The following is a 15,323-nucleotide window of genomic DNA, read 5'->3' as shown; positions in this document are numbered from 1 at the left end:
GGTCTGTCAGTCCAGCCCTTTGCAACCGCACTAAAATTACTTAGACTCAAAATTGTATTTTGGATCCAGAATACTGGGATGCCTGCTGCAGGAAGAAAATGTTGTGATGGAAAGAGACTGTTCATTGTGGGGAAGGAGATAGAAATGGGGCATTCAGGGTGATAGAGTAGGAGTCAGTGCTTAGGTGGGGATGAAGGGAGCAGCCATCTTTAATTGGGTCCCAGTTTTCCTCCAGATTTACCCCCAATTTTGAGAGACATGCTGCTTCTCTAGAGTTTGAACAGGAAAGGGCACTTATAGCCTTCAAGGGAAAAAGCCTCAGTAAAAACAAGTCCGAAGAGCAGTAATAGTTTGAGCAATCAGAATAAGAGGTGGATAATGCAAGTCAGAGGTGCTTTGAAGAACTGCTGCCTATAGAAATACTTGGATTTAAAGAGCAAAATTCTATATCTCTCTGAGAAGAATGCTGGCCCTCTCTACTGTGTGACTATCGCATTGTCTAGGATCAACAGGCACTCTTTCATCTAGCCTGGGGCTCTGCCAGGACAGCACAAGCCTGGCAGGAAGAAGAGGCCTGTGTCAAGAGTGGGACAGTTTGGAAGCCTAAGTTGCAGTGAGCGCTGGAATGGGGCATGCCTTCTCTCTCTGGGTGCTGTGGGAAGGAACTTGCACTCATGGCAAATCCCACAGTGAGACACGTTGTCTCCTTCCTTGGCTGTTGGGCCTGGGGAATGAAAATGGTTTTTTTTTTTGTAAGGAAGGCTCATTTTCCCTATCGTTTCAAAGGTTTCTCAAATATTCTTTAAATAAGATTCCAGATCCTTTTTAAATCTAACTCTCCCTGATTTTCAAAAACCTGCTGGAAGCTTGAATTTGTTTCATTATTTCCATCATGCACAAATGGATTTGTTATTGAAGGGCTGTTTGCTGGAGCTGCACACTGGCTTGTTATGGCAATGGTGTATGCGTGTGCGCGCACGCGCATGCAGTGCATACTTGTCAGGTTGTTCATGACTTTGTCATTGTAAGGTTCCTCTTGAATTTTGTACTCTAGATTGTTGTTGCACAGTTGTGAAGGTTTCTTTATTATTATAGGAATGCTTCTCAGAGCAGGACTGAAGGTACTGATTCACTTCCTCCTTTTTTGGATTCTCTCTCTACTTCCCTGATCTTCATTTGCAGATCGGTAGTAGCAGCTAATGATGAGCCCATCCCCAGTTTGATTAGACCCTTCTGGAGTCTCACATTTCTCTTCCCCTACTATTTTACTAGAACCTGAACCAAAACTCCAGATCCTAATATCCAGATCCTACAATTCTTCAGCAGGGATAGAACCTGGGCCCTTCAGCCATAAAATCACAATCCACTGCTATGTGAGCTAAACGAGTCCCAGACAATGGGGTGAGGCATGATTACAGACATTTGACAGTGTATTATATTAATACCACCAGACTTCAAACATGTTAGGATCTTAATCTGACCTTGCTCTCTTGGACAGACGTGTACTTTTTACTCACTTAAACAGTCTCTGTCTACAGCATATTTTATCACCTGGCTGCCACCTTCAACTTCAGTTCACTAGCATACTAAACAGTGTCCGTCTCAGTGCTGATTTCTGTCGTTGACTCCTAGGATCTTCTCTCTGTTCTAAGAAAAAGACATTTATTTATGCATCTTTGTCATTATCTATTTTTTATTATTATTTATTATTCCCTGGTGGACTGTATCTTTTAGCTGATTATATAGGTGTGAGGGACCTTACTAACTGGTGTTCAAAAGGCCAAGTTTATTATATCATCTGGATTCCCATTTTTGGTATTTTGCTGGTTTTTTCAAAGAATTCTAACAGAAACACAGCTCCTATCAAGAGAAATCATACCTTTCTGTTCTATTTCCCTGTCATATTGTACTACTTAGGATATTTTCCTATCCTGCTCTTAATTATACAAGTATACCTGTACTGAGGTGAAGTTGCCTGGTCTGTAATTGTTGAATCACCTGTAGCTTTTTTTTTTTTAAATGGGCACCACAACATTCAGGCACAACTGTTAAATGTAGAGGATTCAGTGAACTAGATGTTGGCAAAGGAGCAGAATTTCTGACTTTTTTAAACTTCCTTCAGGATTCTTGAGGTCCTCAGGTTGCTGCCTCCTCTTTTCCTTAGAGACTTCTCTCTCTGTTAATGCCATGTCTTGATTTCCATAAGAGGTGCTCCTTTGAGGAAGGACTTCCCCATCACCATCCGTAGTGAATACGGACAGAAGGTTACCTGCAACTCCTTTGTAGTTTTAATTGTCCTCTTTACTTCTTGGACTAGGGAAACCATCTTGAGTTCCATGCATGCTTATTAAAAAATTCCTTATGGTTAGTCTTAATGTTTGTAGCTATCTGCTTCTTCACATTTCCTCTTTTTCCACAGTATATTTTCCCTGTTATGGTTTGTGTTGGATTTCTACTTCTTAACTATACTTTCTTTTTGGCTCTTATAGTTTGCTGTATTTTACCCTGGAGATATGCTCTTTTATTTTGCATCTGCTCTGCTGCAGACAGTATTCTCATTGGATCTCACAAGCTAAGAAGAGTCAGGCATGGTTAGCACTTGGAGGAAGAATCTCCAAAGAGAAAACAGTGCTGTAAGAAGTGGTGTCTAGAACTTGCTAGGCACTTTTCTTTGAGTCAGTAGTGATGATAGATGTCTCTTTACTGCTGATAGGTGTCATCTTTGGAAGAAACAGAAAACCAAGGTCCTGATCACTTGTGTTAAAGATCCCATGACACATTTTTTGTATAAAAAGGTGCTAATTTCAGTATCCTATCCTCTAACTCCTGTGTTTGGATAGAGCTACCTAGAAAGCAGTTCCCTCTGTCTGGTATTTTCCAGAATGAGCTGCTCAATTTATTTATTTTATTGCTTTATTGATACCATAACTGATGGTATCAATAAACAGTTTTTCCAGAATACTCCCTCATATGCGAATTCCTCTTAATATTGCTCCATTTCAAGTCACCTATCCAGGTTGTTCTCCTAGATTTTGCTGCCTCCCTGATCTCACTTATCATCTGGTGTTAGAGATCTTTGAGTACTGTTCCAATCTACAGGATGTGGGGGGTTTGATGTACATGTCCCAAGACTAAATTTGTGGATTTGTTACATTATATTTATACTTTGAGTTTAAGATGGCCAAATTCTGAGGTGAGTCTGAATCTTAAGAGCTCGTCTACATGCGGAAATTGACGAATATAATTATTCCGGTTGAGTCACACCAGTATAATCCCCATGTGGACACTTCTTATTCCAAAATAAGTGTCTCTCTTTTTTCGGTTTGCAATTATTTCCATCTGCAAAATTGCAGGCACAAAATCAGAGACCCAATACTTGCCTGACTTAGATTAAGATCCTGGTTAGCATGTGAGAGTCTGTTCTTGCTTTGATCTGTTCCATAGGAGGGCAGGAGCTCAGTGGAAGTGATGGCATTACAGCAATCACAGGCTTCTGTAAAAGCACTGAATCTCATTCTTTATATCCCTCCGACTGTGGCATTTGTCCTGCCAGTTGGAATAAAAAAGGGCACTCTATATGAACTTCCTACCAGATTTGAACATGTGCTGTTCCGAGATGGAAATGCCTACAGGATTCTTATTCTTAGAATTGTTGAGTCTATGTTGGATGTTGTCAACTGCTGTTGACCTACATGTGTCCTTCAGTCAGATGTGAATCTTGAGACTAAACTGACAAAGAGTAATTTGGAGAAGATGTGGCGCTAATCATAAAATACTCTGTATCCTGTAGCTTTTAAGATTCCCACTGTAAGATGTTTCACAGGGTGGCTTGGACTGTACATACAGCCTGATGGGTAATAGAAAGGTGCTGTATGGAATGGTGGAGGAACCATTCCTTTTTTCCTTCACAGACAGTATAGTGGATTTCCCATTGAAAGAGAATTTATGGATTATGTTAAGTGATTTTTATTTGGGAAAATTCTATATAATCAGATTCCTCGATGCCCTCGTTTCCTTTTAAGACTGCTATAAAGAACTCACTCACTACCTCTTGCTGACAGGCCAAAGTGCCAGGCTTTGGAGCTGTGAATGGCAATTCCACTTGCAGCAGAAGAGTGTATATTGAACACACTGTACTGCTGAAGGGAAACTTAGCAACTTAATCCTCTGTTGAAGAAGGTAACTATGTATAATCACCCCTGTTTTGCAGAAGGCCAAACTGAGGGAGAGTGATTGTGATTTGCCTAAGGCCACACAGAGAGTTATTGCTTTAGAAATTGGGAGTTCCTATCTCCTTGTCCTGTGCTAAGACAGATCACTCTTTCTTTTTCTGGATTACAACACCGCGGAGTCTCTCTGTTTTCCATATCCAGAATTGTTATATTTGTGAGAATTTTTTCCCCTGTCCTTTTTTGAAAGGATTTGAATTGTATTAAGGAGGAGACCCACAGTAGGTGATCCTAGGCCTGGGGATAGCCAAAGACTCTCAGGATAATATGTGATGATAAGAAAGTAAAGTTTGTATACTGCAGTGTTCGTGATTGGCACAAACCCTGATGAGCCATATGAAGCAGTGACCTCAATTCACAGAGGATTACACATGTTCATGATGCTGGGAGACACCACTTCTTTATTTAGTAGATTGCTCTAAAAAGTAAGCACAGTAGAAAGCATTTAAACACTTTAAAAGACTCAATTAGGCCCCATATGCATTTGCGTGGAGGCCATTTAAACAATGTTCCTGGTAACATGGCTTTAAAGTGGCAATGGGGATGGACCAAACCCTGTTAGATCCCTTCTTCAAACTCTTTATCTGTGCCAGGTGGGAGCCTGGGCTACAAAATAGCTTTTAAAAATAGTTATAATGCAGTGTTGGCTGGTGGAATGACTAAGCAGAGGAAACCACAATTGCAGTCAGCAGGATCTTTTCCTTTAGGGAGATTTTATAAACAAGAAAAAGGAACAAATAACATACTCAGCAAGGGAAACAGAAAACTCCCAGTTGGGTGTTAACCCTTTAACACTTAATCTTAATTCTCCCAGCTGCACCAGTGCAAACCCCATTGTACATGTGCTGTACCTGGACAGCTCGGGGCTTGCTCTACACCAATTGAGTATATCTACACTGAGGGCTTGCACTGTGTAAAAATGCCTAAGGTGGACAAGCTCCGGGACGACCCCAGCACACCATAACTAATGGGATGTGTTGGCATAAAAGTCCAACCCTCAACTCTTACTGAACCCGTAATGGCCAGTCTCTGGTTGCAGCGTCCTGCCTCTTTCTACCTCCAACATTTTCTCTGTGTCAGGCAGCACGAGCGGCCTCAGCATGAGTGGATGCTGAGCCCTGCTCTTCATCTTTGTAAATCATCCCTTTTCAAGATTCCCTGTTTAGGGGGGGGGGGGACCCTAATGTGGAGGTCATGGGGCAAAAAGAGCCCAAAGAGAAGACAGACAGCCCCAAGAGCAGTAGAACTGCTGAGGAAATTCCCCCTGCACCAGCTGTAAAACAGACTGGAAGAGTGGGACAAGGCAACACAGAGAGCTGCTCTGCAACCCTTCAGCTCCATTGAGATTTGCACCAGGTGGGGATGTGGAAAGATGCTGAATAACACTGCCCACTGAGGCATAAGCACATTAGGACACATGCCTAGTGTCCCTGCTCCCAGAGCCATAAGCACATTAGGACACATGCCTAGTGTCCCTGCTCCCAGAGCTGAGACATGCTGAGAGAATCTCCGCTTTTAGTAGAAAAAAAATTATTTTTAGCCCTTGTAGTAGCAGAGAAAATCTTGCAACCATAGAATCAAAGAAGTGTAGGACTGGAAGGCATGAACCAAGTGTAACCAACACAACAACATTGGTTGAGTGCAGATCACCTCCAGCAGAGGGAGGAACAGCAGCCAATGTAATCAGGGAGGAAGGTGCCTGGCCCTACTGTCATTCCCAGGTTGGACCAGGGCTCCACTGCTTTGTTGGGTGGGGTCTGGGTTTATCAGTGGAGTTAGGATTCCCCACTGGGCTCTGCTCCTTCCTTCTGCCTTTTCGTTCCATTGATTAGATCAGAGATAAAAGGTGGTGGTGTATCTCACGTGCCACCCACTAATGGCACCAAAACATCATTTGCTGTAGATGGTCACAATATGATTTCCTTCTCCTTTCTTAGGTGACCTACCCCAGTTACAGCCGTCAGTGGCAAGCACCTAGCATAGCTGCGCCTATACAAAAACATAGTGTAGGCAGCAAAGTCAGTGTAAGCTACGACTTTCACTGTTCCGCATGACCACAGGTTCAAGTAGACGAAGTTGCACTGGTGCAAATTGCAATTATAACTGCTTTCCATGCCCACACCAGGGGTTCTGCTGCAGCTACACTGGCCACCAATCACCAAAATCCCCCAGTGTAGACAGGATTTCCATACTTTAATCTGCTGTGAAGTAGCGAACATTACTGAAATTTAAATGATCAGAAAATGTGTTTATGAATATTTTAATTAACAGAAAGGCAGTGTGGCCTCTGGGCTAGGGCACCAGACTGGAACTCAGGAGAACTGGGTCAAATTCCTGGCTCTGCTACTGGTTTTCTGGGGGACAGAAAGTGGCTGCTTCTGAGTGGTGTTGTTCATCACTATATCACACCGAATAAACAATTCAATGCACTAAATATTGAATTTGATTATGTTAAGACTTTACAGGAGCGGTGTGTATTGGATGGGATGGAGAGAAGGGGATAGAAAGAAGGAGGATATTTACCTTCACTGTAACCAGGGCCTGACTGGGTCAGTGGCCCAATACTTTTTTTTTTTTTTAAGCTTCTGTCTTGTTCTTCAGAAAATCAGTTTAAACCTTCTTCCCCCAAAATAATTCTCAATCTAATAAGATTGTGAGGAAAACATTCTGTGATGTCTAAGTTTGAAATAATCACCCACTAGCCTTGATAAATGTAACTTCCCCCTTCATTTCTGTCAGGTGTTACCTAACTGAACTTGTTTTCACAGCGTAGACAAAACTTTATGAGGATTTTTTCCCAGCATGTCTGAATTTAGCAGTTAAGCAACAACTGTCTGCTTGCTGCATCTTTCTGTTTTCCAGCTAGTAAGTGCAGTTTGTTTTCTGAGGAGATGATGGCACATTCTTTCACTCACAGTCAGAACCTTCTCTGTCATAGAGGTTCACTTCCAATCTCTGTGATTCTTTGCTTCATTATTTGTGAGACGTTTGCTTATTATTATAATGCAGCCAAATCCTGAAGTCCTTACTTAGGCCATGTCTACACTAGCATCTTAATGCAGCACAATTGTACTGACACAGCTGTGTAACCTCTATGCTGACAGGAGAGAGCTCTCCCATCAACATAATTAAATAATCTCCAATGAGTGATGGTAACTATGCTGGTGGGAGGGCGTCTCCTGCTGACATAGCGCTGTCCACACCGGTGCTTCTATTGGTGTAACTTATGTCACTCAGAGGATTTTTTTTCATACCCCTGAGTGACATAAGTTATACCAAGTAAAGTGCTAATGTAGACATAGCCTTAGTGTTTGTTTAGTCCTTCCTCAAATAAAAGGTTTGGGTGAAGAGAAACTGTGGAAAGACTCAGAATTTAGACAGTTGAAAATAAGTAAATGAAAACAAGGAAATGAGACACTTCATTGCTCAGTCACATGTTTATTGCTGTATCTCTTCTCTTTTTTTGCATATAATGTCTGTCATGGGCCGGATCCTACTCCTCAAAGTCAGTGTCAAAAGTCCCATTGACTTTGTTGGGTGCTGCCTACACTAGCATTTTTAACCAGAAATTCCTACCAATTAACACCAGTTCATCTCTGCTAGTGGTAGTAATGGGGAAAGTGCTAGTGTAGACACGATAACCATATTGTTTTGTAGAAAAGCAAGTATAAACAAAACTGCAGTTAAAAGGCTTTTGGAGCCTTGACCAGTACCCTTCTTGTAATGCTGTCATCATTGGAGCTGTTCTGGGGTTAGCAACAGTGGGCATTTTCAGAGGAAAAGCCTACTGTAGACTAGACTTAAGAATGTAAATTCCTCGGAGCCAGGGACTTTGGGCTGAATGCTCAAAAAGAGTTAGGCTCCTAACTTCCATTGATTTCATGGGAGCCTAAATAGAAGTTAGGAGGCTAACTCTCTTTGAGCATTCAGCCTCCTGTCCTTCTATTTATCTATAAAGCAACCAGCATGCATTTGGGGCTGTATTCATAATACATCGCTACCTCGATATAACGCAACCCGATAGAACACAAATTCGGATATAACACGGTAAAGCAGCGCTCTGGGAGGGCAGGGCTGTGCACTCCGGTGGATCAAAGCAAGTTCAGTATAACGCGGTTTCACCTATAACGCGGTAAGATTTTTTTTTTGGCTCCCGAGGACAGCGTTATATCGAGGTAGAGGTGTAGTAATGGTTATACAGTTGTGTGACCCTGGGTCAGTCACTTCACTTCTCTGTGCTTCAGATTCCCATCTTTAAAATGGGCATAATAGTATTGTTCTGTCTTAAAGAAGTAATGAGTGTTCTTGCAGTGCTTTAAGGTTATTGGATGACAGATACCATATAAAACCAAGTATTTATACATTCTATTGCCGATGACCTGCAAAGGAAAAAAAAATAGTTTTTGCTTCTTTGTAATCTATAAAAAAGGCCTGAAAGAATGGCAATAAGGTTTTTAAGGTGTTTTTTTTTTTTTTTTTTTTCCTGCTTGTGTTTCTAGCTTAGAAATATGAAGAATGTCAAATCTGATCTCATCTGTTTTTTCTGGAAAATTAATGATACATCTCAAATATATGAATTGTGATTTTTTTTTCTTCTACCCTTAACTGTGCGAGTTTGGAGATGGAAACTTTTTGAAAAAGCCATATTGTTCCTAAGTTGTTCAGTCATTTGCGTGAAATAGATGTTAATGAAACACAGCAAAATCAGTTTTAAATTATCTGAACAAAACTCACTTCCTAGATGTGTGTAAGAGTTACCAGGCACTACCATGTGCCAGTTTAATCAGGTGATCACTAGTCCTGACAGGAGGACTGTTTAAGCTGTAAATTCAGCAGGATAAAGATTTAATTTTCTTTGTGTGTCTTTCAGATGCCACAAGAAAACCCAGCGTAGACAGCTTCTCATCAGATTCCTGGTTAGACATGGATGAAGAATCTTGTGATGCTCATACCCGGGAGGAGAAGGAAGACAATTTGGATAAGAACACAAAATCCTTGGCTGATGGTTCCTCCTCGCCCAACAGCACACACTCTGAAGGGAAGGATGTTGCAGGGAAAAAACAGAAAGCCACAGTGATGAGATACCTCAAAAGAACTTTGTCCAATGAGTCAGATGACAGTGTAAAGTCAACAACCCCCACGGACTATCCCAAAACACCAACAGGGTCGCCAGCTACCGAAGTCTCAACCAAATGGACTCATCTCACAGAGTTTGAACTGAAAGGTTTGAAAGCCCTAGTAGAAAAGCTTGAATCTCTCCCAGAGAACAAGAAGTGTGTTCCAGAAGGCATTGAGGATCCTCAGGCACTTCTGGAAGATATGAAGGTGGGTATAACTGCTTTTAAAGATATAAAATGTATATTCCATAGGCCATGCACACAATAAAAGTACGCAAAGTGAGGCCTCTAGAGTTATGCAAACACTTGTCCTCAATGTGAGGGAAGCCCACGGAGACAAGTCCTAGCACTCATCGCTCCCCTCCTGATCTGAATGCCACTCAGATCTGGAAGGAGAATATTGCATGGTTGGCCTTCTTGTCTGCATAGACTCCTTCTCCATATTACGGATATGGACATCTACAATCTGATCTGTTTAATCAGGTCCGTTCTGGTTGGAACTGCCCTCAGTGTCACAAAGTTTGTGTACCCTTGCAATAACAGTGCATGGTATAGCTCATGTACATAAAGACATACATAGAGAGAGTCCTATTTTATGTGTATCCATGTATTTTAATATGCCTTTTTAATCCACTGTGCTTTCAGATATGTCTGATTAGCTGACACAAATGAAATCTACAAGATTTAAATACTTGATCCTGGTGCAAAAACCAGACCCATCCAACTTTCTGAATGGCATTTTCTTTCCTTAGTTCCCCCCTTCTCTTTTTTTGTTTCCCCCATTGCCCTCTGCAGCATGATGGTTATTGCCTACTGGTACAATGTACTTTCCTTGGAGATGGTGGGATAAGTGAGCGGCTGCTAAAACAGAACTAGTCTGTAGGTAATTGACATAGCATCTGGGATTGTGCAGGAGTGGTGACCTCATCTGGTTTAGGGGCAAAGGGGAAATCTCAAGAATAGGCAAAAAACCTAATTTTCAACATGGTCTAGTTGGTTCTAGTCCCAACTCTGTCACCTTAGGTAAGTTATTTTACCTCTGTTTCTTTTTGTTTCCCCTTCTCTAAAATGGGGATATTCATATTTACTCACAAAGGTGATGTGAGGATCAATCCATTAGTGTATTATTTTTATTTATTTAATAATTCATGTTTGAGCAGTTTCAGCTAGAAAAAGCAAGGTTAAAATTTCTATTAGCCCTTCCTTTCTAAATTCCGTATTTTTTTTAAAGTGTATAATCCATCCATAATCATTTGCTCTGATTTGGAATGATGAGTAGTAACCCCCACTCCTGTGTTTTGACCACTAGTCATTGCTGCCTCTCTGGACAATGTGGTTTTATTTATTATTCATTGCACCACAGAGTAGAGAAGATGTGTCCTGCTTATCATGTCTTGTGAAGAAAAGTGTGTATTTATGTTTTAGAAGTATAGGGTCTGTACTTTTTCAACATAAACTATGTCACAGCTGCTTAGAAGCAGCCCAAATGCAATTTAAATAAAAAGGCTATAAGCATATAGTGTGAAGCCCAGCTATCTTCCACAAACTTGGAGCCTGGAATCACAATACATGGTATTTATTTTGGTAAGCCACCAAGAGTGCACTTCTGATTACTGGTGTATCATAGAATATCAGGGTTGGAAGGGACCTCAAGAGGTCATCTAGTCCAGCCTCCTGCTCAAAGCAGGACCAATTTCCAACTAAATCCCCAAATCATCCCCTCAAGAATTGAACTCACAACCCTGCGTTCATCAGGCCAGTGCTCAAACCACTGAGCTATCCCTCCAATTGGTTACTGTGTATATGTTTGTATATTTGCACACAATCATGGTAATTGATTTCACAAGCTGCTTTGTGATCTGCCACTATATAATCTGAAATCAGAATTAAGCCCCAAGACCAGGGTTTGAATTGGGCAGAGAAGAAAGGTTGTGATACTCATCCAAGCTCTACCCACAAACCAGGCTCCACTTACAAAATAATCTGCATCCTTTTAAATGCCAAACTGAGATGCTACTTATGGTAAACTGTGCAGATGTTCAAAATATGGTTGTGTGTTGTCAGCTGTCCCTCAGTGGGGTTTGTATATATCTATGGACTGTGCTGGGGTCCTTTGGCTTGGTTTCCCCTTGCTAGAGCTCAGATGCTCTGCTAAGGTACTTAGGTTTGGCTCCTTCTTGATTGGGGAGAAAAATAAGTGGCAATATATCCCAAGTTTCAGCCTCTTGGGGCACCAAAATGAAATGTCACTCTCAGTAGATTGTGCAGATTTTCAAAATATCATCTCTGTCCTTCCTTTGTGCTTTGATCTGTAGTGTAATAGACAACACTGTTGACATTTAAATTAGCATCACTGGGGAGTTAACACTTCACTGAGATGAACTGGGTCAGTTAACATCTCTTGGAGTGATTATTTTATGTTCATTGCAAATTCAGGCAGGCATCACTACGTTGATTAAATTTAGGTCACATTCTGTAAGTTATATTTGCAACCATGAGATATATAGAGAATTGATTTTTAAACCAAAGGTAAGGTGCTGGAGAACAAGAAGGCAGTTGGGGAGAGGTGTAGCTAAGGGGCAAATTAAGCTCTCTGTACTTATAACTTATAAGGCTATGAGAGTTTTCAGTGGAAATGTTAAAGTTTAGAATGAAAGATTTTCTGTCATAGGCTCAGATTTCGATAAAAACAGAGTACATTCCAGGCTGGGAATTTGGTAGGCTACTGAGAGGTCCTGGTTATCTCATGTAGCATGAAAATATTATCTAAGAAGAAACTAAAAACCATGGCAGTTTATCACCACAGACCGCCAAATACAGTGAATGCCTTGGCAACACCATCAAGACTGTCGTTTCAGATGTCTGGTTGCCAGGCTGAAGGGAACACCCTTTTGGTCACCTTCCAGAAGAAGTATCAGGGGGTAGCCGTGTTAGTCTGTATCTACAAAAACAACAAAGAGTCTGGTGGCACCTTAAAGACTAACAGATTTATTTGGGCATAAGCTTTCGTGAGTAAAAACCTCACTTCTTCGGATGCATAGAGTGAAAGCTACAGATGCAGGCATTATATACTGACACATGGAGAGCAGGGAGTTACTTCACAAGTGGAGAACCAGTGTTGACAAGGCCAATTCAATCAGGGTGGATGTAGTCCACTCCCAATAATAGATGAGGAGGTGTCAATTCCAGGAGAGGAAAAGCTGCTTCTGTAGTGAGCCAGCCACTCCCAATCCCTATTCAAGCCCAGATTAATGGTGTTGAATTTGCAAATGAATTTTAGTTCTGCTGTTTCTCTTTGAAGTCTGTTTCTGAAGTTTTTTTGTTCAATGACAGTGACTTTTAAATCTGTGATAGAATGACCAGGGAGATTGAAGTGTTCACTTACTGGCTTGTGTATGTTACCATTCCTGATGTCCGATTTGTGTCCATTTATTCTTTTGCGGAGGGACTGTCCGGTTTGGCCAATGTACATGGCAGAGGGGCATTGCTGGCACATGATGGCATATATGACATTAGTGGATGTGCAGGTGAATGAGCCCCTGATGGTGTGGCTGATGTGGTTGGGTCCTCTGATGCTGTTGCCAGAGTAGATATGGGGACAGAGTAGGCAACGAGGTTTGCTACAGGGATAGGTTCCTGGGTTGGTGTTTCTGTGGTGTGGTTCCTGGGTTGGTGTTTCTGTGGTGTGATTTTTTGAATCATCTTCCAGAAGAAGATGATTCAAAAACTTGAGGGGCTCCAGTCAGACAGACAGTAAGGTGCCGGCCCCATATGTTTGCCTGGTTCATTACATTGTGAGAACTGCAGTGACAGCGGCAGATATCAAGGACAGAAGGGGAGGTATAAGAGTTCATTTAACTATTAACTTCACACACACACACACACACACACACACACAGCATAGAGAACTCTTCCTCAAAGTGCATTATGTGGCGTTTGTTTCTTTCTGTCCATAGAGTGAGAGGATGAGTTCTCTGAATATGCCAGTTTGAGTTTGTTGCCAAGAGAAAGCAAGAATACTCCTGTTTCAGCAGGCATCATTGCTGTACCTGGCTTGGAAAGTCTTTGAATGATTTCAGCTTCTGGTGCTGCCAAGGAGGTTGTTACTATCTGGCTTCAGTACAAATTCTACTCTAGTTCCCTATCTGCACTGAGAGATCCCAGTTTTATGGTCTTTTCTGAGGTGGAGTTGGGTTTTTATTTTTTAAAGCATAGGTTCTCAGACTTCCTCAGTGCATGGACCATGATGGTTTCATGGATTATCTCCCCTCCCAGTCACAATTGCATAGACTAATTTCCATCCCACTGGCAATAGAATAATAGCCCTGGGGCAGCTACAGCAACGGCTTACATGAGAAAGTAATGTTAAGAAAATAGGCAGCGGAATCATCACCATGTGACCAGTCAGCAATCCATGGACCACAATTTGGGAACCATTATTTTTCAGTTTTCTTTCTTCTCTTTTGATCAACTGCTAACAAGGGGATGCTTTCTCTATATATGACAGATCAGCCAATGTTTAGGGATGTATTTTTAATTGACAGATTTCGTGCAGGAGCATATGTGTGCATATACTTTTTAATACTTATGTGTATGTCCTAGTATAGGGCGCATGCAACACACTCCACTACTTTCTCTGACCTGTTGGATGTAGTCTTTTTCATCTCTGATTCTGGGTCACTTGTTCAGATCTAATCTTGTTTGGTAGTGACTGAAAGTTGTTACCACCTAATAGGTGTTGAGAGGCCTCTAGGAAATGCACTTAGTGGTCTGAGCCCAGCTCTCAGTGGACAGGCATCCCTGTCACAAAAACACAACCACCACCAACACTAATTGACCCCCTTGCTGTCAGATAAGTTAAGGATTGAATTGAGTGTAGAGCTGAGCTCTCCTCTTTTCTGGATAGAGCCACACTGGAAAGGCAGTGTGGGGAGGCTTACTCTGGCACTGTCCATCTGTCTTCCCAATAAATGGGATTTCAATCTCCAGGGCTGTTAGTTTGGCGCCTTTCCTGATTGTAGTGTCCCCGTTTAATAGTGTCAGATGACTTAGGAGCTCATATGATGTGTAAGGAACTTACACAAGTTTAGTTTTCAGTGTCCTTTCTTATCAGGAAAATGAATTCCTTCACTTCAAAGGGTCTCCTACTCGATTAACAAATAGGCTTTATGTAGCTAATTAAGTTGTATTTGCAATACAGAACAGTAATCCAATCTCCTGTGATCTAAATGTATCCCTGCTTAAGACAGGAGGGTATGAATTGTATATGATTTACCCCAACTGGTTCTGTGAAACTCCACATCACTGAATAAAGTAGTTTCTCACCTGTTTAATTAGCCATATCCTGTTTTCCAGAGAATATTGTCTCCCTGAAGCATAAAGAAGACTAAAATGTTATATAGAAAAAATCCTTTGAATGGACTACATATATAATATACTTTTTTTTATTATTACACATAGAAGAGACTCATCTGAGACTTTACAGATGCAGCAGAATCTTTGGATAACCCTTCAGAGAAGTTGTTTCTTTATATGCTTGTCTCAAAACTAAGTGTAGAAAAGTTGTTTTTGGTAGCATGTAAATTACACACACAAAATGACATTAAAGAAACATAAGGACAGCCATACTGGGTCATACCAAAGGTCCATCTAGCTCCGTATACTGTCTTCTGACAGTGGCCAATGCCAGGTGCTTCAGAGGGAATGAACAGAACAGGTAATCATCAAGTGATCCATCCTCTGTCACCCACCTTGCCCAAGAGTGGAAACCACCCAAAAGTTAGGAAATGCCAGAATTAAGGTTGCCTATGAAACCTCAGTTTTGCCCTCTTTGTGCATATGGATTATGGTACAGTCTTCAATTTTATGATTGCATGGTATTTTTTCCACAGAACGCCAGCCTCATTCAGGGTACAGGATGGTTGGTGCACTGGGGATAAATCAGGATTGTGTAGTAAACTGCTCTCTGTAGGACCCC

At 41.4% G+C, this 15,323-nt stretch overlaps 1 protein-coding gene across 1 annotated transcript in view; it reads left to right on the top strand.

The window, feature by feature from the left end:
* The window catches only part of KDM2B (lysine demethylase 2B), a 164,356-nt gene that overhangs the window by 89,903 nt on the left and 59,130 nt on the right, over nucleotides 1-15,323 (top strand). The window contains exon 11 of the mRNA XM_054006986.1: nucleotides 9,100-9,554. Coding sequence (XP_053862961.1) covers nucleotides 9,100-9,554 — 455 coding nt within the window. The remainder of the gene's footprint in view (nucleotides 1-9,099; nucleotides 9,555-15,323) is intronic.

Source organism: Malaclemys terrapin, chromosome 16 (genome assembly GCF_027887155.1).
Source record: "Malaclemys terrapin pileata isolate rMalTer1 chromosome 16, rMalTer1.hap1, whole genome shotgun sequence".
Taxonomy (NCBI): domain Eukaryota; kingdom Metazoa; phylum Chordata; order Testudines; family Emydidae; genus Malaclemys; species Malaclemys terrapin.
This window is presented reverse-complemented; position numbering and strand designations above follow the sequence as displayed.